This window comes from Zootoca vivipara, chromosome 3, assembly GCF_963506605.1.
Source record: "Zootoca vivipara chromosome 3, rZooViv1.1, whole genome shotgun sequence".
Taxonomy (NCBI): Eukaryota; Metazoa; Chordata; class Lepidosauria; order Squamata; family Lacertidae; genus Zootoca; species Zootoca vivipara.
Window position 1 is genome coordinate 114,873,902 of NC_083278.1, and position 24,054 is coordinate 114,897,955.

Here is a 24,054-nt window from a genome sequence, read left to right on the forward strand (position 1 = left end):
CAGAATCATAGAACTGTGGAATTGGAAGGGACTATGAGGGTCATCTAGTCCAACTCCCTATGTGGGACTCGAACCCACAACCTTAGTTTAAAAGTCTCATGCTCTACGGACTTGAGCTACCCCGGCTATTTATAATCTATCACGAATCTCCCACCATTCAACTTCATTGGGGCGCCCACGACTGTTCCGAGACAGGGAGAAAAATCTTCCTCGTCCCCTTATCTCCATACCATGGCATTATTTTTATAATCATGGGAAGGAAGGGTGGGTTAAGGAGAGGTGTGCAGGATCGGGCCCGCCGGGGAGCCTCTGTGCGTGCAATCCTTGCCCACCCCCACCCCACCCCCACCATGCCCCATCGACACCGGCAGCGTTTACTTGAGAGTAAAACAAACGGGCGAATACGAAAGCGCCCCTTTGCGCTTTGGAGAGATGGGCGCGCCACCCATCCTTGCAAGCCATGCCACGATCACATGATTTATCTATGGGGTGGGTGGGTGGGGGAGGAGGAGGGAGGGAGGGGGGAGTCACGTGCTGCCGGGTCAGCTGCCGGAGAGGCGCAGCGCCCACGTGGGCTGAGTCAGCAGGAGGAGCTTGCGCTGCGCGACCGAGCCGACCCAACCGGCAGCCGCGCTTAAATAGAGGGGGGACCTGAACTCCGGCTCGCTCGGCTTGGCTCAGATCCACTTCCTATCTCAGGTACCAGTAAGAGCAACGCTTTACTCCTTCCTTAGGGCTAGGCGTGGCCCCGATCCTGGCCGCTTTTGCTGCTGTGAGGGTGTCTATTAGGGTGCGGGAGGAGGAGGAGGAAGTGGCCAGGATGGAGAGGTTTGCAATATTGCGCAAGGCGTGGGACCCTTCCATCTCCTTTTGCCAAGAAATTCCTTATCCAAATTTTCAGCAAGTGCCGCGGGGGGTCGGCCCCATGTACCCCGCTTACTCGCCGGTAAAGAGTGTGCGTGGATCGTGGCCTCGGGCGCGCCCAGACTCAGAAACCCGCTTTGTTGGTTTGTTGTTTTTTAAGAGTACAATAACTAAAGCTGACCTTTAGACTCTGTAAATCCGGCCTCTTGTTTTGTTTTGCAACAGTTACAGCAGGTTTGCAAAAGAGTTTGGCGAATCTGATTTGCTTCCTTACTTCCTTAAAGGAAACCGACGAAGCGGTTGAGGGTTTTTCTGTGGGGGTGGATGGGAGAAGTATACTTCTTCAAGGCATCTGGGGGCGGAAAGTGGCCGGGTGTCTCTCTCTGGAGGGCCCTCTGCACACGCTCTCGTTTCCTGGGCTCACTCAAATGCAAAAGCTTCCTACTCTGATATACAAACAGGTTTTGTTTTCCTCCCACCCCCAGTTGCTATGCTCCGGCAGGTTTTCCGCATATATGTGCAAATATATTGCAAAGGCAGTGGGGGTGTAGTGGTTAGAGTGTCTGGCTAGGGCCCGCAAGAGCAGAGTTCAAATCGCCTGCTCAGCCATGAAGGCTACTGGGTATGGCTTTCGGCTAGCCAGTCTAACCTACTTTTACCTGTGGGTATAGGGTGGTATGCAAATTCAATAAATAATAATAATAAATGAGACTTAACAGGGTTGTTGTGATTATAAAATGGGGAGGGCGAGAACTATATAACCCACCTGGAAGCCCTTGGAGTAAAGGTGGGGTATAAATCAATTATATTTTTTTAGGAGGGGGGGATGTTTTGAAAGGTGGGGCCTCACCAACCCTTTGCTGCTCAGTAATTGTTTTGCTAAAGGTGTGTTCATAATATTGAAGCTGGTAACAATGCCATCCTCCTCCTCTAAACCAGAGTTGGGACAAACTGTGGCTTGCCAGATTTTGCTGGACTAAAGCTGCCACCATCCCTGATCTTTGAGCATGCTGACTGATGGAAGTTGAAAATCCAGTATCTCTTCTCTGTCTGCTCCCCCCCCCCAAATTCCCATTACTCTGGGACCCATAACAGGTTTTTGCTAATTTAGTCTCACAATGCATGTTTGGGCTAGAGGGAAGATGGGAATTGAACCGTTGGTGCTGTCCTGGAGGGCTCTGTTTTTGTGCACGAAGGAGAAAAGATGGCAAGCAGGAGGAGGAAGATCTTCTCCAAGGGTGGGGCTTCTTATATATCTGATTTTGAAACTCAAGGCCTGCTAAAAATAATTTAAAAAAGGACTTCTAAGGAAGCCTCATTAGCATTTGAGTGTTGTTAAGCTTATTTAAGCTTGCAGCTTTAGACAGATGATCCAATTGCCCTTTATCCAGGGCAGCTCTGGTTTTATTTTTAATTTTTTAAGTAGCGTGAACCATGTGAAAAAAGGATCTAGGGGAACAATTTGATTTTTAAGGGGGCCAATTCGAGATTGAGTTATTAACAGTTAATGGACTTTTAGGCTTCCTCCACATGGATAGGAGTTCACTTTTTTGGATAATAAGAATTATATGTCACAGGGGGGGGTGTCCAGCATTTTAGAAATGCTTAGGTGGGGCATGGCCAAAAAAGGGGGGGTTGGGAACCACTGATCTAGGGGGTCTTAGTAGACCGCAAGCTTCACATGAAACAAAGAAAGTAATGCAATTCTAGGCTCCAGCAACAGAAGTACCGTGTCCCTCTCAAGGGAAGTAATAGAACAGGCACCCCCAAACTTCAGCCCTCCAGATGTTTTGGACTACAGTTCCCATCTTCCCCGACCGCTGGTCCTGTTAGCTAGGGATCATGGGAGTTGTAGGCCAAAACATCTGGAGGGCCACAGTTTGGGGATGCCCGTAATAGAATCATAGAATTGTGTTGTCGGAAGGGGGTTGGGCTGGATGACCCTTGGGGGTCCCTTCCAACTCTACAATTCTATGATTCTTTGTATCGCCGGATCAAGTTCATCGGTTCTGCTGAATTAATGAATAGCTCTAATTGGATTTTGAGGAAGTGTGCAGTTAATTGCTACTGCTTTGACTTTTACTGTGTCCTTTCTTCCTTAGCAGATTGTGCAAACCACTATTCTGTTTATAGGGTAAGGGGTGGGCACTGGAGATGAGTTTGTGGAACCAAGATGGCAATCTCCTGAAAATGTTTGGGTGCCACAGGTGTAACTAATCCTGAGCTAGGTGGACTTAAAAGGAAGCTTCCTCTCTTCGTATGTAGAGGTTTGTGTGGACTGGCTTTTCTTAGTGGCAAAGAGATTTGTAAAGGCAACCGATGCCAAGCCAAGCCAAGCAAACAAATTGATGTACTGTAATTTCCAGGAACTGTGAGCTTGTGTCTAGCTAGTGTATTTGGGGGGGGGGTGCTGTTAATTGCAAAAAAAAAAAAGTTTGGGAGGAGTCTGGAGGGAGGTGTCCATGGTGGAAGAAAAACAAAAGAGCCGACCTGATCTGTATTTAACTAGTGTCTGTAGGTATAAACCTCAAGTGTTTTGCATGCCACCCCTGTCCATGGAGGCGCAGGTCAGTTCTGTGTCCAGGGCAGCTGTTCCCCAGCTCCAACTGGCACGCAGGCCGAGACCCGACCTGCCCGCAGACTGACTCGCCAGAGTGGTGCATGCCCTGGTTATCTCCTGCTTGGACTACTGCAAGGCGCTCTTCATGGGGCTACCTTTGAAGGTGACTCGGAAACTGATCCAGATTGCAGCAGCTAGACTGGTGATTGGGAGCGACCGCCAAGACCACATAACACCAGTCTTGAAAGTCCTACATTGGCTCCAAGTACGTTTCTGAGCACAATTCAAAGTGTTGGTGCTGACCTTTAAAGCCCTAAATGGCCTTCGACCCAGTATACCTGAAGGATCGTCTCCACCCCCATCATTCAGCCTGGACACTGAGATCCAGCGCCGAGGGGCTTCTGGCGGTTTCCTCCCTGCAATAAGTGAGGTTACAGGGAACCAGGCAGAGGGCCTTCTTGGTAGTGGCGCCCGCCCTGTGGAACACCTTCCTATGAGATGTCAAGGAAATAAACAACTATCTGACCTTTAGAAGACATCTGAAGGCATCCCTGTTTAGGGAAGTTTTTGATGTTTGATGTTTGATGTTTTATCGCATTTTTAATATTCTATTGGGAGCTGCCCAGAGTGGCTGGGAAACCCAGCCAGATGGGCAGGGTCTAAATAATAATAATTATTATTATAATAAATTAATTAACTGTACCTGGTGATAGGGAGACACTGGGAAGGGTTCAGTGGCACAACACTTGCCTTCCATGCTGAAGGTCTCAGTTTCAATCCCTAGAGAGCTGCTTGCCAGTCAGGGAAGGCAATATTAAGGTAAATGGGCCAGTGATGTCTGACTTGAAAGATGGCATATTCCTACGCTCCTGCATGGGTGTGCCTCCTTTAAATTGGAGCCCTTTGGCAAGTCAGTTGCAGGTGATAGAGTTTTAGAGCGGGAAGGGACCACGGGGGTCATCTAGTCCCAACCCCCTGCAATGCTGGAATCTTTTGCCAAACGTGGGACTCGAACCCGCAACCCTGATAATAAGAGTATCAGGCTCTACTGGCTGAGCAGGCATGGAGTTCCACTGATGGCCTGGCAACTCCTTTAGCGGGGGGGGGGGGGAGAAATGGGGTGAAAGGCAGAGAGATAACCTTGCTGATCTGTGGAAGTTCTCATAGCCTGAGGCCCAGAGATTTCCACCCACTCAACCCTCACATCTCTGTTCCACTCTCTGCAGCTTCATCAGCTCAGACACCGGACCAGATCATTTTTTGGCTGGCTTTTGTGGTTTGAGCTGACATTTTGGCTTCCTTCTCAGGGCTTCCTGGAGCAGCAGTGAAGGGGAAGGGGCAGAGCTGCCTTGAGTTGGCTGAGCAGCGAGTGGAATTTGCAGCCGGGCTGGTTTCCACTACGTTTCGGCTCCGTCTCAGCAAGCAAAAGCTCCGTCGGACTTAGTGACACTTCCTGGTTAAAACAAAATAAAAAAAATTCTTCCAGTAGCACCTTAGAGACCAACTAAGTTTGTCATTGGTATTGAGCTTTCGTGTGCATGCATGTATCTGAAGAAGTGTGCATGCACACGAAAGCTCATACCAATGACACTTATTTGGTGTCTAAGGTGCTACTGGAAGAAATTTCTTTATTTTGTTTTGACTATGCCAGACCAACACGGCTACCTACCTGTAACTTCCTGGTTAGGCAGCCTCACTCAAGGAGGCTAGAAAACAGTGAACGGCATGGCCTGCGGTGGGTTTTGAGGGCCAAATAGAGGGACCTGGTGTGCTGCATTTGGCCCCCGGGCCTGTGTTTCTCCACCCATGCTCTATAGGCCTTGGCCAGGCATCCCCAAACTTCGGCCCTCCAGGTGTTTTGGACTACAGTTCCCATCTTCCGCGACCACTGGTCCTGTTAGCTAGGGATCATGGGAGTTGTAGGCCGAAACATCTGGAGGGCCACAGTTTGGGGGTGCCTGGCCTAGACATTGGGCTGTGAAATTGCAGGGGGTTGGGCTAGATGACCCCTGGGTGTCGCTTCCATTTCTGCGATTCTTACAGAACACCCTGGTACTGGCTCCAGGTCAGGGGTCAGCAACCTAAGGCCCATGGGCCGGAAGCAGCCCGCCAAGCTCTCCCCCAAACCGAGCTGCCTGCTCGTGTGCTGCGCTAAACTGGTGCGGCGCAGGGACTCACTTCTGCAGCGCTGGAAAGCACATCTATGCATGTGCAGATGCCGGAAATCATGGGCTTCTGCACTCTCTCTCTCACACACACGATCCGGCTCATGGAGGGATCTCTGCGGGACTGATCTGGCCCAGGCAAGATAAACCTTGCTCTGACACCTGCTCCAGGTGTTGCTGGGCTCCCCAGCTTTCATTAGCCGGCCCGCCAGCATGCTCAGTGGTCTGGGTGATGGGAACCGGATTCCAAAACACCAGGTTGGAGAAGACTGGGGAATACAAAACATGGTCCAGAATCCTCGTGGGGTTATGTCAGATGAAGCAGAGGCTTCCCAGCAGATTTGGAGAGTTGGAAGGGGCCCTAAAACATCATCTAGTCCAGTGCAGGAACCACAGCTTTAAAATCCCTTTCTGTGAGATGGAAAGCTTGAAAACACGGCTGTCTTAAGGAAACAAGCTCTTGTGTGTACTATCTGGTTTTGTTGCATTGGGAATGGGGGAGGGGAGACACCCACTCTGAAAAATCTCTTCAGAACCACAAATCTGGGCCGTGCGACGCAGATGTTCTGGCTCTCTTTCCAGCTCTGCTTGCTTTTTGAAGAGCTGGGGCCTTTTGTGTGTGTTGTGTGTTTAGAAGGATTTATGTTTGTTTTTACTGGGTCAGGGAGGGGAGAGAGGGTTCCCGCTGCCACCTCCCTGCAAGATCGACTCCAATCGTAAATATAGTCCAAAGTCTGCTTCTTCCTATTGTCTCTGGCGAAGTCACGAGTTGGTTGTGACTTGTTTTAACCTGGGAGGAGGTTGGAAGGAGCAATCCTTAGCTCATCTTCTTAATTCTTGGATCCTTTGTTCGAGGCTTGCACACCTTATCTTGAAGACTGTGATGACTATCCTCTGGTTCCCTCTTTTAACTATTGCCTACGTGCAACTTTTCAAAATGGACATACAGCTCCGATTGCATTTTTAAAAAATAAAAGGGAACTGGCAGATGGCGTTTTTTGTTTTGCTGTCATTTCTCAGGGATCTGTCAACCACTTCTGCATCCATAAAAGTCCCACTTCAAGTATGTGTCTCGGGAACCCTGACTTTAAGCCTGCCTTGGCAGGTTTGGGTGAGGATTATCTTAAAGCTCACGCTTAACATTTTGACTTTCCTCCACCAGAAAGTACTGTGTATGTACCAAGCCATTTGTCCATCTAGCTCAGGCATCCCCAAACTCGGCCCTCCAGATGTTTTGGGACTTCAACTCCCATCATCCCTCGCTAACAGGACCAGTGGTCAGGGTTGATGGGAATTGGTAGTCCCAAAACATCTGGAGGGTCAAGTTTGGGGGGTGCCTGATTTAGCTCAATACTGTCTACACTGATTGGCAGCAAGCAGCTCTTGAGGATTTTAGGCAGGGGAGCAAGCCCAACCCAATCATGGTCATAGACGAGCGTAAGTAGGGTGGGGTACATTCATTTAAAATCTGTAAAACGTTTTGGAAAGCTAAAATTATTAAAGCAGAAGGTATATATAAAAGACTACAGTGGTGCCTCGACTTACGAATTTAATCCGTTCCGAAGGCACCTTCGTAGGTCGAAAAATTCGCAAGTCGAAAAGCGCCATTGGAAACGCGATTTCCCATAGGAATGCATTGTCGAAAAAACCCTATCTAAAACCGCCGCGGTTTCCGTTCGGATGTCGAGAAATTCGTAAGCGTTTGCCCCATTCGTAAGTCGAAAAATTCGGTTGTCAAGTCGTTCGTAAGTCGAGGTACCACTGTATAAAAATCTAAAAGCAGGGTTAGGTGCATAAAAGGTTACTACAGTAAATAAAAGGCTATGTCTATCAATTTACAAAACACTCTGATATGAGTGTTCATTAAAGCTAGTTTGTGGCACAGGTCATCATCCGGCGAATTTTGGAGTCAAACAACATCTCGAGAGCCACAGGTCTTAGGGACGCCATATTTCAGGCAGTGAAAATCTCTGCCCGAGAGTGTTGTTGGGCTCTTGGCTGCTGCTGTGTGTTGGAGCATGACAAAGTTGAGCGAGTCATCGGCTGATGGAAGAGGAAGAACCCTCCTCTGTTGTACATCCCTGGGTATTCTCAGCCTTGTAACCAGAGAGTTTCTCTTTGCTCATCTGTTCATGGAGCAGTTTTTAAAGGCGGTTCTATACTTCAGCTCATCAACAAGTGAGCATGTCAAATGGGGAAATTGATAAGGGCGCAACGTAACTATCAAAGCATCTTGAGTGAAGCAGCTGGTACTATGATAAATCTCCCAGCCTCCCCACAGAGTAACTGTCTTTAAAACTGTCTTGTAGCAGGTTTCTGAGTTTGGCAGAACACTTGAGGATCTCTTCGGGAGCAGACGGACGCTTAAAAAGGAGGAGGGTCAAATATAGATTTGTAGAGGGACCCTGTGGATCATCTAGTCCAACCCCTTGCAATGCAGAAATATGGCAGCTGTCCCAAACGGGGATCGAACCAGCAACCTTGGCATTGTCAGCACCATGCTCTAACCAATTGAGCTATAGTACAAACCAAGTGGCAAGGAAAGTTGCCTTTGGTGTATAAACTATGCAGACTGAATGTGTGCATAATTTGGGTCCCACCCCACCCATCTTACAATGTGGCAACACCTCCCCTTTGGAACTCCCTGCCTGTTGACAAAAGCATATTTTTTTTAGGCAACTCCATATTAAAACATGTATAATGTTTGCGTGCGTTTTAATCTGGTTTTCAGTTTATTGCTGATTTTGCTTATTTTTGGAATATTTTGAATCGTTTTTAACTTTTTCTTACTTCCCCCCCCCCTGATCATTTCATTGTTTTCTTATTTTTGTAAGCAGAACAATTTAGGGGATTGCAGCGGAACTTCCCCACTGAGCTTCCCAGAACCCTCCCGCTTTTAATTTTAATATTTCACTCACGAGTCCCACTTCCTTAAAAGCAGTGGGGAAGTTAGAGGCAGTGGGAATGAGCTTTACGTGTTCCATTTAGTGTTGAAACTTTGGAAACATGCTTCATAACCAGGCTGGTGTCTGTCTGTCTTTCTCTTGGTGCAATTCAGCAAAAAGTGGTGGCCTGTTTTCCTGCATGTCACTTGGGTTCTGAGATAATGCAAAACCCATGATGCTTCAGCTGATCTCTGAGTTGCAAAATGTGTTTGACGGTCTTTAGATAAGAGTCTGTCTGCCCCAAGAGAAGCCTGCAATTCCCATCGCCTCCTTTCCCTTACACCAGACAAGCAAGACCACAGCTGCACCTGTGGGCATGGAGATTCTGTGCTGACTGATCACTAGTGCACATGATAGAATCCTAACCTGATTCACAGGACAGGTGACTGGTCAAAACCAAGTACCATTTCAGGGGTGATGTTTGCCTAGTTATCACCGAGCCTTGAAATCTGTTTGGGCCATCCTACTTCCGTTTTTTTCTTTCTTTCAATAAACATTTTTATTAGATTTTCCAATTTAAATACCTAATCCATCTTCCAATTATACAAATTATGTTGTTGTTGTTGTTGTTGAGTCGTTTAGTCGTGTCCGACTCTTTGTGACCCCATGGACCAGAGCACGCCAGGCACTCCTGTCTTCCACTGCTTCCCGCAGTTTGGTCAAACTCATGTTCGTAGCTTCGAGAACACTGTCCAACCATCTTGTCCTCTGTCGTCCCCTTCTCCTTGTGCCCTCCATCTTTCCCAACATCAGGGTCTTTTCCAGGGAGTCTTCTCTTCTCATGAGGTGGCCAAAGTTTTTCCTTAGGACGCCCCTATTTTCAGCGGAGTATATGGAGTTATGTGACCTACCGAGTCAAGGAGATAAGTACAGTGGTACCTCGGGTTACAAACGCTTCCCAAGAAGCAGGCGTCTTTTAATTTCGTGACTGCTGTCACCATCTGCAGTGATCATGGAGCCCAAGAAAGTAAAATCTCTCACTGCCTCCATTTCTAACCCTTCTATTTGCCAGGAGGTGATGGGACCAGTGGCCATGATCTTGGTTTTTTTGATGTTGAGCTTCAGACCACATTTTGCGCTCTCCTCTTTCACCCTCATTAGTTTGCCTACCCATGGTCAAAACAGTGCAGATCCAAGCATCTTCAGGCATGCCACCTCCAGATGGTGGAGAGATGCCAGTTGCCATACTGACACACTGGCACCGTCGCTTGGTCACAAGTCACCAATAGCCAGGTGCAAAATCTGGGTGCCTGGCTAATTCTGAAAACTGCTTCCTACAAAATTCTCTTCCACACATCTTTCCTTGGATTTCCTGGGTGTGGTTTTTTTTCCCCTACACAGAGAATATTTCAGCCTGAAAAGTGGTACCTTGGTTTACGAACATAATCCGTTCCGGAAGTCCGTTCTTAAACCAAAGCGTACTTTCCCATAGCAGCAGGGGACTCAATTTACAAATGGAACACACTCAACAGGAAGAGAAACATGTTCTTATTCCAAGGCAAAGTTCACAAACCAAAACACCTACTGTCGGGTTTGCAGCGTTCTGAATCCAAGTTGTTCATAAACCAAGTTGTTCTTAAACCAAGGTACCACTGTTTAGGGAAGCTTTTAATGTTCAATAGATTATTGTATTTTAATATTCAGTTGGAAGCCGCCCAGAGTGGCTAGGGAAACCCAGCCAGATGGGCGGGGTATAAATAATAAACTATTATTATTATTATTCCTCAAGCAAAATAAAAATATTGTCTCTTTAATTGGTCCAGATTGCATGATGCATTTTTATATTCAATGAGCTGAGATCTCTGGCTAGGCAATAGCCCAAGACGGTTGGCAGCAGTATGCAAAACCACCGCAGGCAAGATAGCGTTAGCCAAAAAGTTGCATGTCCATAATTACTTGTAACATTTATATGCTCTTTTTAAAAGAGTGATGTGCAGCTTTCTTGTTCGTATTTGTTTGGCAGTTGAACATAGGTAGTCATGCAACTTAAATTTGCTTCCATTCTTTTTCCCCACCCCCACCCCTCTTAGGGTTCCGGTCTCCAAAATGTGGCAGTCCGTGGTATATCTGTGTCTCCTGGTGGTCCTTACGGGCGCTCGCAATGTCCCCGTCTTCCCCCCTCTCTCTCACGACATGGTCAACTACATCAATAAGTTGAACACTACCTGGCAGGTAAGTACCAACTTTTGGCTGGCCAGCTGGGATGGAGGATGACACTGGCAGGAGAAGGAGGTGTTAAGCTGCCTGTTGGGATGACAGCAAGGCAGATGTCCCATTCCTGAGCTTTGTTTTTTGCCTCTCAACCGGTGAAGGATGCAGGGAGAGGTGATCTGGTTTTAGATTCTGGTGGGCACAGTGTTAATTCTACCTCCCTTGGTGAAGGAAGGGCTGTAGCTGAGTGGAAGAGCTTCTATTTTACAGGCAGAAGGTCCCAGTTTCCATCCCTGGCATCTGTTGTTTTTTGCTGTTGGCTAAAAGAAAGATACTAGGCGTAAAATAAAAAGAGAATTTCCTGGATGCATAGGTCCAGGTTTGGGACAAGTACTCTTTGGTGGGAGAACTCCCAGCAGAGATTTAAAATGACAAAACATGCAACAAAATAAAGTGTGGAAATATAGACTGTCCGACCGTTTAAAATATCCCCTTCTAAGTTCCTTCCTAAGTTATCCACTTCCCCCCAGCATAGAAAAATGCCACACGTTTGGTAAGCTTAAATGGTGTACTTGCAAACACTTCAAAGGTCACACTTCATGTGCTTTTCCATGCAGCATTCAGAAAGCACAGGCAGCAAAACTTGATTAGTTCCAAAGTGGTGAAAGCTTCTAAATTATTTGTTGAGAAACACAAGGATGGGTTGTAGAAAGTCATGTGGCCTATTGCCTATGCCTGGAAGCAAGCAGCTCAAATCTCTTTGCATGCCACAGTTCAGATGGTAGACTGAGGGAACAATAGGACTGCCTTGCTTTCCTCCCAAGGTGAAGGGGACCTGACTTGACTAAGCCTGGCAGGACAGCTTACTCTATGGCATTAACCCCTTCCAAGCTTTAATGAAGAGTTGAGCATTTTGGTTATGAGACCGGTTATCCTACAGTTTGTCCTGAGGTTCCCAGTTCAGGTCACCTGCTCTTCTGCCAAGTTCTCAGCTGTGAATTCAACTTAGGGGTGGAGAGGGGAGTGATCAGGTCCTCATCACAAGGCCATTCTGCAGGATACTCCTGCAGAATAGCTATTGGAGAGTGTACAGTGCTAGTTTGGTTCTCAAACTTAATATGTTTTGGAAGTCCATTCCAAAACCAAGGTGCGCTTTCCCATAGAAAGTAATGCAAACTGGATTAATCTGTTCCAGACTTTTATAAACAATCCCTAAAACAAGAATTTAACACGAATTGTACTATCTAACGAGACCATTGATCCACAAAATGAAAGCAATACACAATGTACTGTACTGTAAAATCAATAGAACAGTATTGTAGTTGATAAAAATGAAAATATAAATCCCCCCCTTACCTGCGTTGTCTAAAGTGGCTCTGCAGCTTTTATCCATTTCTGCAGTCACACACTCAATAAACCAGTAGCTGAACTGGGTTCCACACAGTCACAAAAACAAAACTAAAAGCCACAAAAACAAAAAATAAATAGCAAAAACAGACAGACCTCAGCGTAGCACTCAGAATGGAAGTGTGGCACTCAAATTGGAGCATGTTCAGCTTCCGAAAACAGTTCACAAACCAGAACACTTATGTCTGGGTTTGCATTGTTCGGGTTCCAGGTTGCTCGACAACTACCGTATTTTTCACTCCATAAGACACACTTTTTTCCTCCTAAAAAGTAAGGGGGAATGCCTGTGCGTTTTATGGAGCGAATCTGTGGTCCCTGGAGCCAAATTGCCCAGGGGCAAAAAGCAGGTCGTGCTTTTTTTATATGGTATATATAGAAAGAGCTAAAGGCTAACAAGAGGGAAAGAGGGGTGTTGAAAAGCCGCTCAGCAGCTGATTGCAAGAGATCGGGAAGAGGGAGATAAGGGACGCTAGCTCCCTTCCAGCCCTGCCCCCTTGCCCAGGCCTCCATTGTTGAATGTTGTGCAAAGGGAGGCTGGCTGTTTGTTTCCCCAGCAACATGTGACTGGCTGATTGGATTATCTGGCTGATTAGATTATCAGAAGCTGCAGACCTGTGAGTTGAACAGGATTTTTTCCCTTTGCAAAGTAAACTCAACAACTTTGAGCTGATCCTTTAAAAAATGGGGATTTTCCTCTTTGCAAAAGAAGCTGCACAACTGTGAGCTGATCCCCCCCCCCCGCAAAAAAACAGGGCTTTCCCCCTTTCCTCCTCTGAAAACTAAGTGTTTCTTATGGAGCGAAAAATTTGGTAAGCCGTTTGAGAACCAAGGTGCCACTGTACAATTATGTTTCTGTCTTTTCTTAAAGGCTGGTCACAACTTCCACAATGTGGACCTGAGCTATGTGAAAAAGCTGTGTGGCACATTCCTGCATGGCCCCAAACTACCAGAAAGGTGAGTTTTCTGTTTTTTTTACCTCTGGGTGCTTAAGGCTGCACGAGTTTCCTGTAACTCTGGCCTTCTCAATACAGCTTCCAGACACAGGTCTAGCCTGCTTTTTAATGAGGATAATGCTTTAGGTATTAAGTGGAACAAAATATGGATTCCATCTTGTCAAAATGGGAAATTGATTCAATAAATGCAGTAATATCCCTTTGCTATTCCTGACCCCTCCCATCATCTTCTTAAATTGCTGCCAGAGGGGGACTGGTCACGCTTTGCATGCAAAAGATTCCAGGTTCAACCCCTGCCAGCCCATAGTTGATGCTTTGTCTCAGAACCCTACAGAGCTGCTGCCAATCAGTGTAGACTGTACTGAGCTGGGTGGACCAATGGTTTGACTTGGTGTGTTGGGAAAATATTGAGGTTCAATACCCTGGAACCACTGACAGAGCTTTGCCATTGTCTGAAACTCGCTGGCCCTGCAACGCCTAAATAAACATGTTGTTTGACTGACAATTGGACTCTGGATCTTACTTGCCGTCCAGGCTGAACCCACAGAATATTGGGTATTGATTCCCAATATTTCCCCAACGGATCTGTGGTGGTTTCCTATATTCCTAACCTTTGGGGTGGGGAACAGGCTGCGTGTTTTCTGGGCATTTTGGATTACTTGGGTACTTGGCGTGGGAGAAACTTGCAAGACACGCAGTTGATATCAGTGGAAGCTGATAATCTAATGGAAACCGGTTTGCTGACCTATGAAACAGCAGTTTATCTCAGCAACTTCATATTACTGACTTGGTGAGTTCCGAGTCTTATCACCAGTATGGGTGGTTTTTTTACTTATTTCTGTTAACATAATTTTAATACCATTCTTACTTGATAGAAAGCATCTACGCAGTGTGCAAATAACTCTTAAAAGAATCGTTTAGAGACGGCAAGCATGCAAAGTTCGCATTTTTTATTGAAATATAAAAAACATTGGAAAACGGCGGTGTTATTCTGGAAAGTTTTAAATAAACAATAATAGCACTAACCTAAATGAAAAGAAAGAGAAACACGAAGTCCGGTTTAACAGGTAAATCTTAATTTGTCCCACACAGAGAAAGGTGGACCCTTCCCAGCTCTCGCCTCCCTCCCTCCCACCCTGGGAGAGCTTCCCTTCCCTGCCTCTCACAAAAGGGCCCTGCATCAACTAGCTAATTAAAACTAATTTTATTCTGTGAACCATCCTGAGATCTTGTGATGAAGGATGGGTATATAAATTTAATAAATAATAATAACAACCTGCCGCTGCCTTCATTAAATAAGTAAATAAACACAAACTGCCTATAATAAAAAATTAGGTGTTTCAGAATGCATGATAAAATCGCAAGCCCAGTGTAAGCTTGCTGAAATGAAGAAGGGTCTTAGCAGGTGCTGAAAACAATACAGAGAATAGGCCTGCTTAATGTTAATGGGATGAGAGTTTAAAAGGAATTCTTGAATGAAATCTGAATCTATCTCTCTTTTTCATTTATTCATGAGGACTAGCGTCCCTGTTCTAAAAGCAGATTCCATATGCAAAAGGGCATTGATTATCGAATTCTTCCCCCTCCCCAATTTTTATTTATACTCACGCAACGAAAAACTCTCAAGACGGAAGCGTTTTTGTTGACTCGCAAGACGAAGTTTTCTATGGCCGTGCTTCGCAAGACGATTTTTTTGCGTTTTTTTTTGCCTTGCTTTGCTTTGCTTTGCTTACATTGGAAAACCGCAAGATGAAATTTTCGCAATACAAAACGACTCGCGGAACGAATTAATTTTGTCTTGCGAGGCACCACTGTACCATTAATTGCCAGCTTCCCTTCCCCATTCATTCTAGTTTCCATGTTTCATTCTAGTTTCCCCATTGCTGCTGCATATTCCAGGTGCACCCCTAGTCCCTTTTCAAGAGGGCATTGTTTAAAATCTTGGCTGGACTTGGTGGGGGGCACCATCCTGCTTTCATCAGGAAAAAGAAGGAATGCCCAAGACGTTAATCTGTCGCTCCTCTTTCCGCACTCCCAATTTTGAAATGCAAATAGGATTGGATTTTCCAATGACCTGGTCCTGCCTGACAGCTTCGACTCGCGGCAGCAGTGGCCAAAATGTCCGACCATCGGTGAGATCAGAGACCAGGGATCTTGTGGTTCCTGCTGGGTAAGACAGAATTTTAAAGCCTCCCCTTTGCCAGTCCTTCCTTCCTTCCTTCCTTCCTTCCTTCCTTCCTTCCTTCCTTCCTTCCTTCCTTCTTTTTTGGGCCATCTGAATACCAATTTCTGGAAACTGCTTTTACATTGTTAAAATGCTTTTGCAAAAGCAAATTTCATAGCAATGAATGGATATGGTTTGAGACAAAGGTTTGCGCATAAATCGGTGAGGGAGCATGGGAGAGGGCTGGTCCTGTGTGTGGCACAATATGATCAGTGTGCTGTTGTATGATATTTAATTTTTTTTGGAAAGCCTTTTAATCCAATTCCTCGGTGTGTATGCAGTCCAGACAAAGCTGAAGTTCTTTTTATAAAGCTCCACAGATCTGAATCGGAGAGGGCTAAGCACCACCTTAATGTCTCCTAATAAGAATCAGTGGTGCTTTTAAAAAGTGCTCAGTTATGCTTGGAACATAATCCTGCCTATGGAAGCAGCATATACACTGTTGGTACCTTGGTTCTCAAACTTAATCCGTTCCAGAAGTCCGTTCCGAAACAAAGGCATGCTTTCCCATAGAAAGTAATGCAAAAGGGATTAATCCATTCCAGACTTTTAAAAACAATCCCTAAAACAGCCATTTAACATGGATTCTACTATCTAACAAGACTATTGATCCATAAAATGAAAGCAATAATCAATGTACTGTACTATAAAATAAATCAGACAGTATTGTAGATGATAAAATTTAAAATTATTATTTTTTCCTTCCCTGCACTGATGATAGTCATTGTTCGGATGGGGGGCTTTTATCTATTTCCGCAGTCACACAATCAATCAGTAGCTGAACTGGGTTGCACACAGTCACAAAAACAAATTAACCAAAAAAGCCTCAAAAACAAAAACTCAAAATAGCAAAAACAAAAGCGCCAAGCTTAATCTATTCTAGAAATCTGTCTGAAATGTTTGAAAACCAAGGCGCAGCTTCTGATTGGTGCAGGTGCCCCGGAACAATAGCCGACAGCTGCATCGGACGTTTGGCTTCCGAAAAAAGTTCAAAAACCGGAACACTTACTTCCGGGTTTCCGGTGTTTGAGAACCAAAGTACCACTGTACGTACATATGCAAATTTAAATCAAGCCTCTGCCCCGAGGAATTCCCAGTGAGAAAGGGAGGGGGTAAAGTCAAGCTAATGGTAATGGACGGATGCAATTGCACTTGTTTAATTATGGTTTGGCTTTGCGGGTGAAGCCTAAAGGGTTACTCTTCACGAGCTGGCTGGGCTGCTACTTACTCTCTCTCTCTATTGCATTCTCTGCAGGCGTTTGGTGCTGTGGAGGCCATTTCGGACCGGGTGTGCATCCACACCAACACCAAAGTGAATGTGGAGATCTCTGCAGAAGACCTGCTCTCTTGCTGCGGCTTTGAATGTGGAATGGGGTAAGTTCTTTTCCTGTGTATTCACCTTTCAGAATAGCCACCCCCCAAGCTCCCTCTGCTTCCTGACTTTCCAGAATAGCAACCCCAAGCCTTTCCTCTGTTTGAGAAGCTGCCCCATTCGGGAATACAGTTGTACCTTGGTTTTCGAACAGCTTAGTTCTCAAACGTTTTGGCTCCCAAACGCCGCAAACCCAGAAGTGAGTGTTCCAGTTTGTGAATTGTTTTTGGAAGCAAAACGTCCTCTGATTGGCTTCCTGCAGCCAATCAGAAGCTGCACTTTGGTTTTCAAACCTTTTGGAAGTCGAAAGGAATCCCAGAACGGATTCCATTCGACTTTCAACATACAGCTGTAAATGTGCCCATAGTACCTCTGATATAGGGACCCAGGTGGCGCTGTGGTTAAACCACTGAGCCTAGGGCTTGCTGATCAGAAGGTCGGCGGTTCGAATCCCTGTGACGGGGTGAGCTCCCGTTGCTTGGTCCCAGCTCCTGCCAACCTAGCAGTTTGAAAGCACGTCAAAGTGCAAGTAGATAAATAGGTACCACTACAGCGGGAATGTAAACAGCGTTTCCATGTGCTGCTCTAGTTCGCCAGAAGTGGCTTTGCTATGCTGGCCGCATGACCTGGAAGCTGTACGCCGGCTCCCTCGGCCAATAATGCGAGATGAGCGTGCAACCCCAGAGTCGGTCACGAATGGACCTAATGGTCAGGGGTCCCTTTACCTTTACCTTTTTACCTCTGATCCACTGTACGTCAAATAATTTAAGTATGGGGAAAGGATAATTAACTTTAAGTGTCTCTGGGCGTGGGATGTCAGAATACGCCTCTGGGGGCCCACACAACCCCCGGGATGAGACAAACCTCTCCGGGCATTTTCCTGGTGTTGCGCAGCTCTGGGATGTCCACAAATCATCAGTCCCAGTGTGCTCCAGCGACACATAGCAGATGCCTATGTGTGCACACACACTCAGCAGAGATCAGCAGAAACACAGTGGAGATTGCTGTGCTCATTCTAAGCTTTTATTAAGCAGTATATACAGGACAAAGTGATCATGGCATCCTCTCACTTCAGCTCCAAGAGAGAACAGAAAGTAAAAAGTACAAAAACACAACAGAGCGGAAGAGATAAGGCTAGCTTCCGTTCTCAGGCTTCCCAAGCCTAGAAAAGTAATCGCAGACATTCGATGTAACAGTCACACATCAGCAACAGAGGAGGGAAATGCTAAAATGGGATGGGAACTGACATGCAATCCATGGCTGCTGCAGAAGACTCTTGTTATCCACCAACCTGGTCCTGCGTTCCTTTGATAGGATGTTGGCCCACCCACGGTGGTTTGCTCTGCAAATCTTTTTGCAGGCCTCCAGTTAAAACCGCCCCTGCAATTTTTTTTCCCCCACGGATCTTCGCGATAGCATTGCATAAACAGTTGCTTCCTTGCAGGTGCAACGGAGGCTATCCTTCAGCCGCCTGGAAATACTGGACGGAGAAGGGCCTGGTGTCTGGCGGGCTTTACGACTCCCACGTGGGTGAGTTTGACTCCCGTAGCAAAACAGAAGCAAGTGGCTTTTGCTGGCGCTACAAATTGGTTCGCCGTTGCCAGCCCTCCACCCCACCTAGTGGTTTTATCTTTGTTCTACACCTATGTGGGCGCGCGCGCGCACACACACACACACGCCCACTTGTGAATCAGAGGCACGCTGCCTCTATCCGCTGGAACTAGTAAACTGGGTTTAATGCTGCCAGGAAGTTTACAGTGGGCCAGAAGTTCAATTTGCAATAGATGGTTGGCTTAGGATTCCTTGTGTCGGGGGGGGGGGGGGCATTGGTGGGGATGCTTCAGAGCGTTTTGTATGTGGATGAGATTGTGAAGGATGTTTTTGGAAGGTTATGCTTATTTATTTACTTATTTACTTATTTATTTCTTAAAATTTAAACATGGCTTGCTTGTAATAATAAAAACAACAACTGAGAGCTGTTGACAAAGAGAATGAATTATATCGTGTCATCGGCAGAAAGAATCCTTTAAGGAACGTTCAGAAGATAAAAAATCAGCAATAAACTAGAAGCAGATTATAAAACAGAACATCTGCCCCCTTGTGGCTTTCTACATTGCTGTTCAGGATAGATACGGAGACATCCATGGCTTTTTAAGTTCCTGTATAAAAGCCTTGTGTTAAAACTGTTCCGCTGAACCGCTTCCCTTGTTTGAAGGCGACTGAACTGTTCTAACGATGGCCTGTGTCGTCTGCTACTTCTAGCGGATTTGCTGGCTCTAAGGTTACACCTGCACGGTACATTTAAAGCACCACGATCAACACTTTTGACAAGTCATGGAGAATCCTCGGAAGTGCAGCTTGTTGACGGGAAGGGCTGTCGCAGGAAACCAGGTTCAACCCCAGAATGGCATCTCGGGTAGGACTGGGAGGAGAACTACCAGCCTGTATTAGCAACACTTGGCTACATAGACTAATAGTCTGACAAAGCAATAAGGCTGCTGAATCCTAAGGTTGCTGAATTTACAGCGCTGCGCTTCCCCAGCGCCCATGATGAACTACAGTTCCCAGTATTCTCCATGATTGTTAATGGTGGTATAAGAGTGATTTAAATCCATGGGGTGGGTATGGCCATGGTTTTCATTTCCCTTTTAACTTGCAATTGGCTACTTAAAAAAATTCAGGAAGGCAGGGGATATGTGTGTCTTAAAAGCAAATACAGTGGTACCTCGGGTTGCGGACCCATTCTGTTCCGGGGTGCCGTTCGCACCCCGAAAAGTCTGCAACCCGAGCGGAGCTTTAGCGCATGCGGGAAAGTGCGATAGAACGTGTCTGCGCATGCACGAAGCACGCAGAATGCTTATGTGCATGCGCGCGGGGCGGAACCCGGAAGTAAACACTTATGGGTATGCCGCGTTCGCAACCCGGAAAAACGCATCCTGCAGCGGACGCAACGCAAGGTGTAGCTGTTGTCCTGTTCTGCTGTTTCCCGCAAAAGAAAGTCACATTGGGGCCTGAATTGTGGAGCAGGAACAAAATTCTGTAGATGTGCATGTTTTATTTCTGACTGAAGGGTGTGGTGTTGTCCCAGCTGCAGGGTTTCTTGCCCTACGACCCCCTGGATGGAATGTGATTTTTGTATTTTTGCTACTGTCCAACAGGCTGCAGGCCATACTCTATCCCTCCTTGCGAGCACCACACCAATGGAACCCGCCCCCCCTGCACTGGGGAAGGGGGCGAAACCCCAGAGTGCACGAAAAAGTGCGAAGACGGCTATTCTCCATCCTACAAAGAGGACAAGCACTACGGTAACAGCATTGCTTCTTGGCAAAGACCAGCGATAACAATGCAGTTCTTTCTCCCTAGGTTTAAAATATAAAAGACATGGCACAGAAGGAAGAAGGGATGGGGAGGGTAGAGGAAGGAACACCAAGATCAGGCACCACTAGTTCATAGTTAGCAAGAGTTCTTGTAATGACCTGGAGGAATGGAACAAATTAAAGGAATTGCAAATTAAAGGGGTTTATGTTTCAGCAGAGGCAACAAAGCAGCCTTCCTCTCCCTTTGGCACAGTCTGATGGAATCTTTAAAAGACCGTTCACATTGCATGCTCAGGGCTGCAAGCTTTAAAGGGCTGCAATTTAACTTTGTATCTTGTTTTGGAATCCAATACAGACACCCAGGGCAGCTTATTTGAATTTAGCAGTCCTAGAAAAGCAATCTGATTAATGCGGACAGGTTTTTAATTATGACAAAGCCTGCAGTCTTACAACTTGACATTTAATCTAGTGCTTAAGATACGTCCCCTTTGGGGATGCAATCCTGCCACGGTGAGCAGCTTTTCCTACAGGCAGTTCATGGACCAGGGGTGTGACTTCATCACCCTTGCCATCATTGGCCACGCTGGCTAGGACTGACAGGCAGGGGAGGTTATAGTTCTGGCATCCTGCCCTGTTCTTCAAAGTGTGCTTCTAGTCCCTATGATTTAAACAAGGCTTGAGGATGCCTCCTCAGTAAACCACAGCTACTGTGACTCGAATCCCAGCTGGGCACCTGGGGTCAAGCAGAGGGAAGGTGGGAACTCTGCAAATCTGATTCGTTTTTTAAAAAAGGAAAATGCTTTGAATTCGTGCTGATTTGGAGGTTGCCTCCTCTATCTCCGCAGGCGTGACTTCCTACGGTGTCCCTCCCAACCAGGATATGATAAAGGCTGAAATTTACAAGAATGGGCCGGTGGAAGCAGCTTTCGTCGTTTACTCAGACTTCCTCATGTACAAGTCAGGTGAGACTATTTATTCTGAATAAATTGCCTGGCGCTTTAACCCTTACAGCAGGGGTAGGCATTAGAAGTGGCCCTTCAGACCCCTCTGCCTGGCCCCTGGGAGTCTGTTTGGGCCACATCTCTTCCCTAGAAACCCTCCTCAAATATGGAGTCTTTAAGGTGGTTGGATGGTGCCTTGCACGCCTCCTCCTGGAAACTCCTGGAACCAAACTGGTGCCAAATGTATTGCTTTCCTTTCCTTTGGAACACATCAGCGAGGCCGAGGGGTGGGTGGGTCTTGTTGTCTGGGTAGCCCGGGACCTCCAGACACACTGCCCAGGCTTGCACCCTTGGAGGCTCGCTCCATTGTCTTTTGAGGCGGACTGATGCCAGGATCAACAACATCTGGTAAATGCCTCTTATAGTGGAGTTGCGCCATCCCACGGCCCTCGCTCATTTTGGTTTTTAGATGCAGCTACGGTCACTTTCTTCCATCACTTTTGTTCCACTGCAGGCGTCTATCAACACGTCTCTGGAGAGGAAGTTGGCGGCCACGCGATCCGAATCCTCGGCTGGGGCGTCGACAACGGCACCCCCTACTGGTTGGCTGCAAACTCCTGGAACACCGACTGGGGTGAAAATGGTAGGTGGGCAGTTTGGGAGGCCCTGGCTTGTTCAGATGATAACTTGCTGAGTGGCTGGGCAGGAGAAAAAGGTCTTTCATCTCTTTATAAACTGTTCAGTGCCAAGGCTGTTGTGAAAGCACCTGACGCTCCGCTTGATTGAAAAGAGTAGCTTGTTTTTTATTTATTTATTTAAAAAAATGCTTTATGCCTGTAATGATTTGCACAAGTCAATGGGAGTATCTGGCAGAAGACCCAGTCAAAAAGCTATTTCTTGACTTGTGCAAATCACAGCTGGCACGAGTTGTTAAAGGCACCAGCTTCTGTGTCCCATCTCTCTTGCACAAAAAACGCTCCAGGGTTTAAAAGCCTAGCTAAAAACTCCCGGGCTTGGAGACACTTCACTAAGGCATTGCTCTCCATTCCTCCTAGGCTTCTTCAGAATTCTCCGCGGGGAGGACCACTGTGGAATCGAATCCGAGATAGTCGCTGGCATCCCTCGGACCAGCCTGTACTGGAATCAGCTGTAAAACTGCTTTTCTTGAATCCAGCCAGTTAGCCCTTCTGCAAATAATCAGTTGATCATACCTGTGGAGAAAATAAGTTGCCAGGGTTGCGAAAGTCTCATGCAAGACATTTTAGACTTTAGCTTTTTTATTATTATTAAAGCTTTTGGATTTTTGTTTTTTTAATAGTGTTGCACTGCTCCCTCTGGGAAACTCTGCCTTTGCACCGAGAGGCACGTAGCTTGGGTTCGACACAAAGCCTTCCTGGGCTGCAAGCGACAGACAATTTGCAGAGCTGAATTTGGGGAGTCTTCCAGAACAAGTGGAAGTGAATGAAACCCCCATTCATTCTTTTACCACCTCAGTGATGATAATCTGAAACTTCTTCCAAGCCTTAATTGCAACAATCCTCCGGAATTTCTCTTGAGTTGCTGCAGAGCCAATACAGTTGATCCAACGGCCTTGGGGCAGTTCCTTGGCTGCTGTATCCCAGTGCCAAGAGGTTAAAAGGGTATGTTCCCCCAGCCGCCTTCCTCCACCTCAACATGCCCCTAAATTGGGTAAGGGTAGGGGGAACAGTGAGGTTTCAGAAGCCCATGGCCTTATTTCTGAACCCGGACAGCCAAGCGCTCCTGCTTCTATGCTGTAATCTCCATATGAAATGTTTGATTTATTTTAATCTGGCTTTATTGGATTGCCACGCCATCATGTTCGCTGGTGCCTGAAAGCCAGCTTGCAATTATAATTGCATTTAACAGCGGCAGGAGGGACCGACTCTGCCTTTGTTTTGTTTTTAAATTAAGATGTTAAGTGATGACACTCCTTTTTTTTTTAAATTGCCTATTCTGTTTGGAGAGCTGGGCTTGTGCACGAGCAGCTAGTAGTTACGTAAAGAACAAACCTATTTTTGCTATTTCAAATTACCAAATTGTTTTTATGAAAATGAACTAAAGCATGCAGCCAGCAGAATAAGACAGATACACACATCTTCCTTATTTCACTAGCTCCCAACTTGAAATACCCTCCCTTTTTGCATTTGACAAAAGAACCATGTATTACAATTGGCTGCTGTTGCAATCACAGGATTTGTCAATTTGTCTTAACTCTCTACAATAAAGGCCTTGTTACCTGGCTATATAGTAAGTTCTTATTCTTCCCCCTGGTGGCCAGAAATGGTTTTGTGTTTTCCTGGGAAGTGGTATGTTTTAAGCTCCCTGGTCTTGTGTGCATGCCTGCCTGCTTAGCTGTTGCAGGTGGAGAAACTGGTGTGACGATAAACCCCAACCTTACTATAGACCAGGCATCCCAAGACTTCGGTCCTCCAGATGTTTTGGACTACAATTCCCATCATCCCTGACCACTGGTCCTGTTAGCTAGGAATCATGGGAGTTGTAGGCCAAAACACCTGGAGGGCCACAGTTTGGGGATGCCTGCTATAGACAATACTATACACAAAATTCTGTACTTTTAAAGCACATTCATTCCCTCAAGGAATTCTGGGCGCTGTAGTTTGTTACGGGTAGCTGGCGACTGTAGCTCTGCAGCAGCCGAACTACAGTGCCCAGAATTCTTTGAGGGAAAGGACGTGTTTCAAAGGTATAGGTTGTGCCTGAATATTAGAGCTTCTGTTTTGGGAGGGGGAGGCTGCATACATGTTCCTGCTTTTGAACCAGCGTTGCACTCAGAAGGGTGGAGTCTGTTTTGTATGAACTAGGCCAGCATTTGACCAACTGGGCCTTCTGCAATTGTTTCGTACTACAGTTCCAGTTGTGATGGCTGAACCCGATTGGAATTGTGGTCCAATACATCTTAGAGGGGCCCCAAATTCATCAAAGTGCCAAGCAATCAGATCAGAGTCATAGAATCTTAGTAGGAAGGGACTCCGAGGGTCCTCTAGTCCAACCCCGTGCAATGCAGGAATCACAGTTAAAGCATCCATGGCAGATGGCCACCAAACCTCTGCTTGAAAACCTCCAAGGAAGGAGAGACCACCATTTCCCAATGGAGACCGTTCCACTGTCGGAAC

The 24,054-nt window shown here is 46.4% G+C and overlaps 1 protein-coding gene across 1 annotated transcript; it reads left to right on the top strand.

Moving 5' to 3' along the window:
- The first annotated feature begins 554 nt into the window (after positions 1–554).
- Positions 555–23,161, top strand: CTSB (cathepsin B). Its single transcript, XM_035110890.2, has 10 exons — positions 555–699; positions 10,565–10,706; positions 12,961–13,046; positions 15,101–15,215; positions 16,525–16,643; positions 18,086–18,171; positions 19,800–19,946; positions 20,804–20,920; positions 21,414–21,542; positions 21,955–23,161. Exons 2-10 carry the CDS (start codon positions 10,581–10,583, stop codon positions 22,050–22,052), a joined length of 1,023 nt encoding a protein of 340 aa, XP_034966781.1. The 5' UTR covers positions 555–699; positions 10,565–10,580; the 3' UTR covers positions 22,053–23,161.
- The last annotated feature ends 893 nt before the right edge of the window (positions 23,162–24,054 follow it).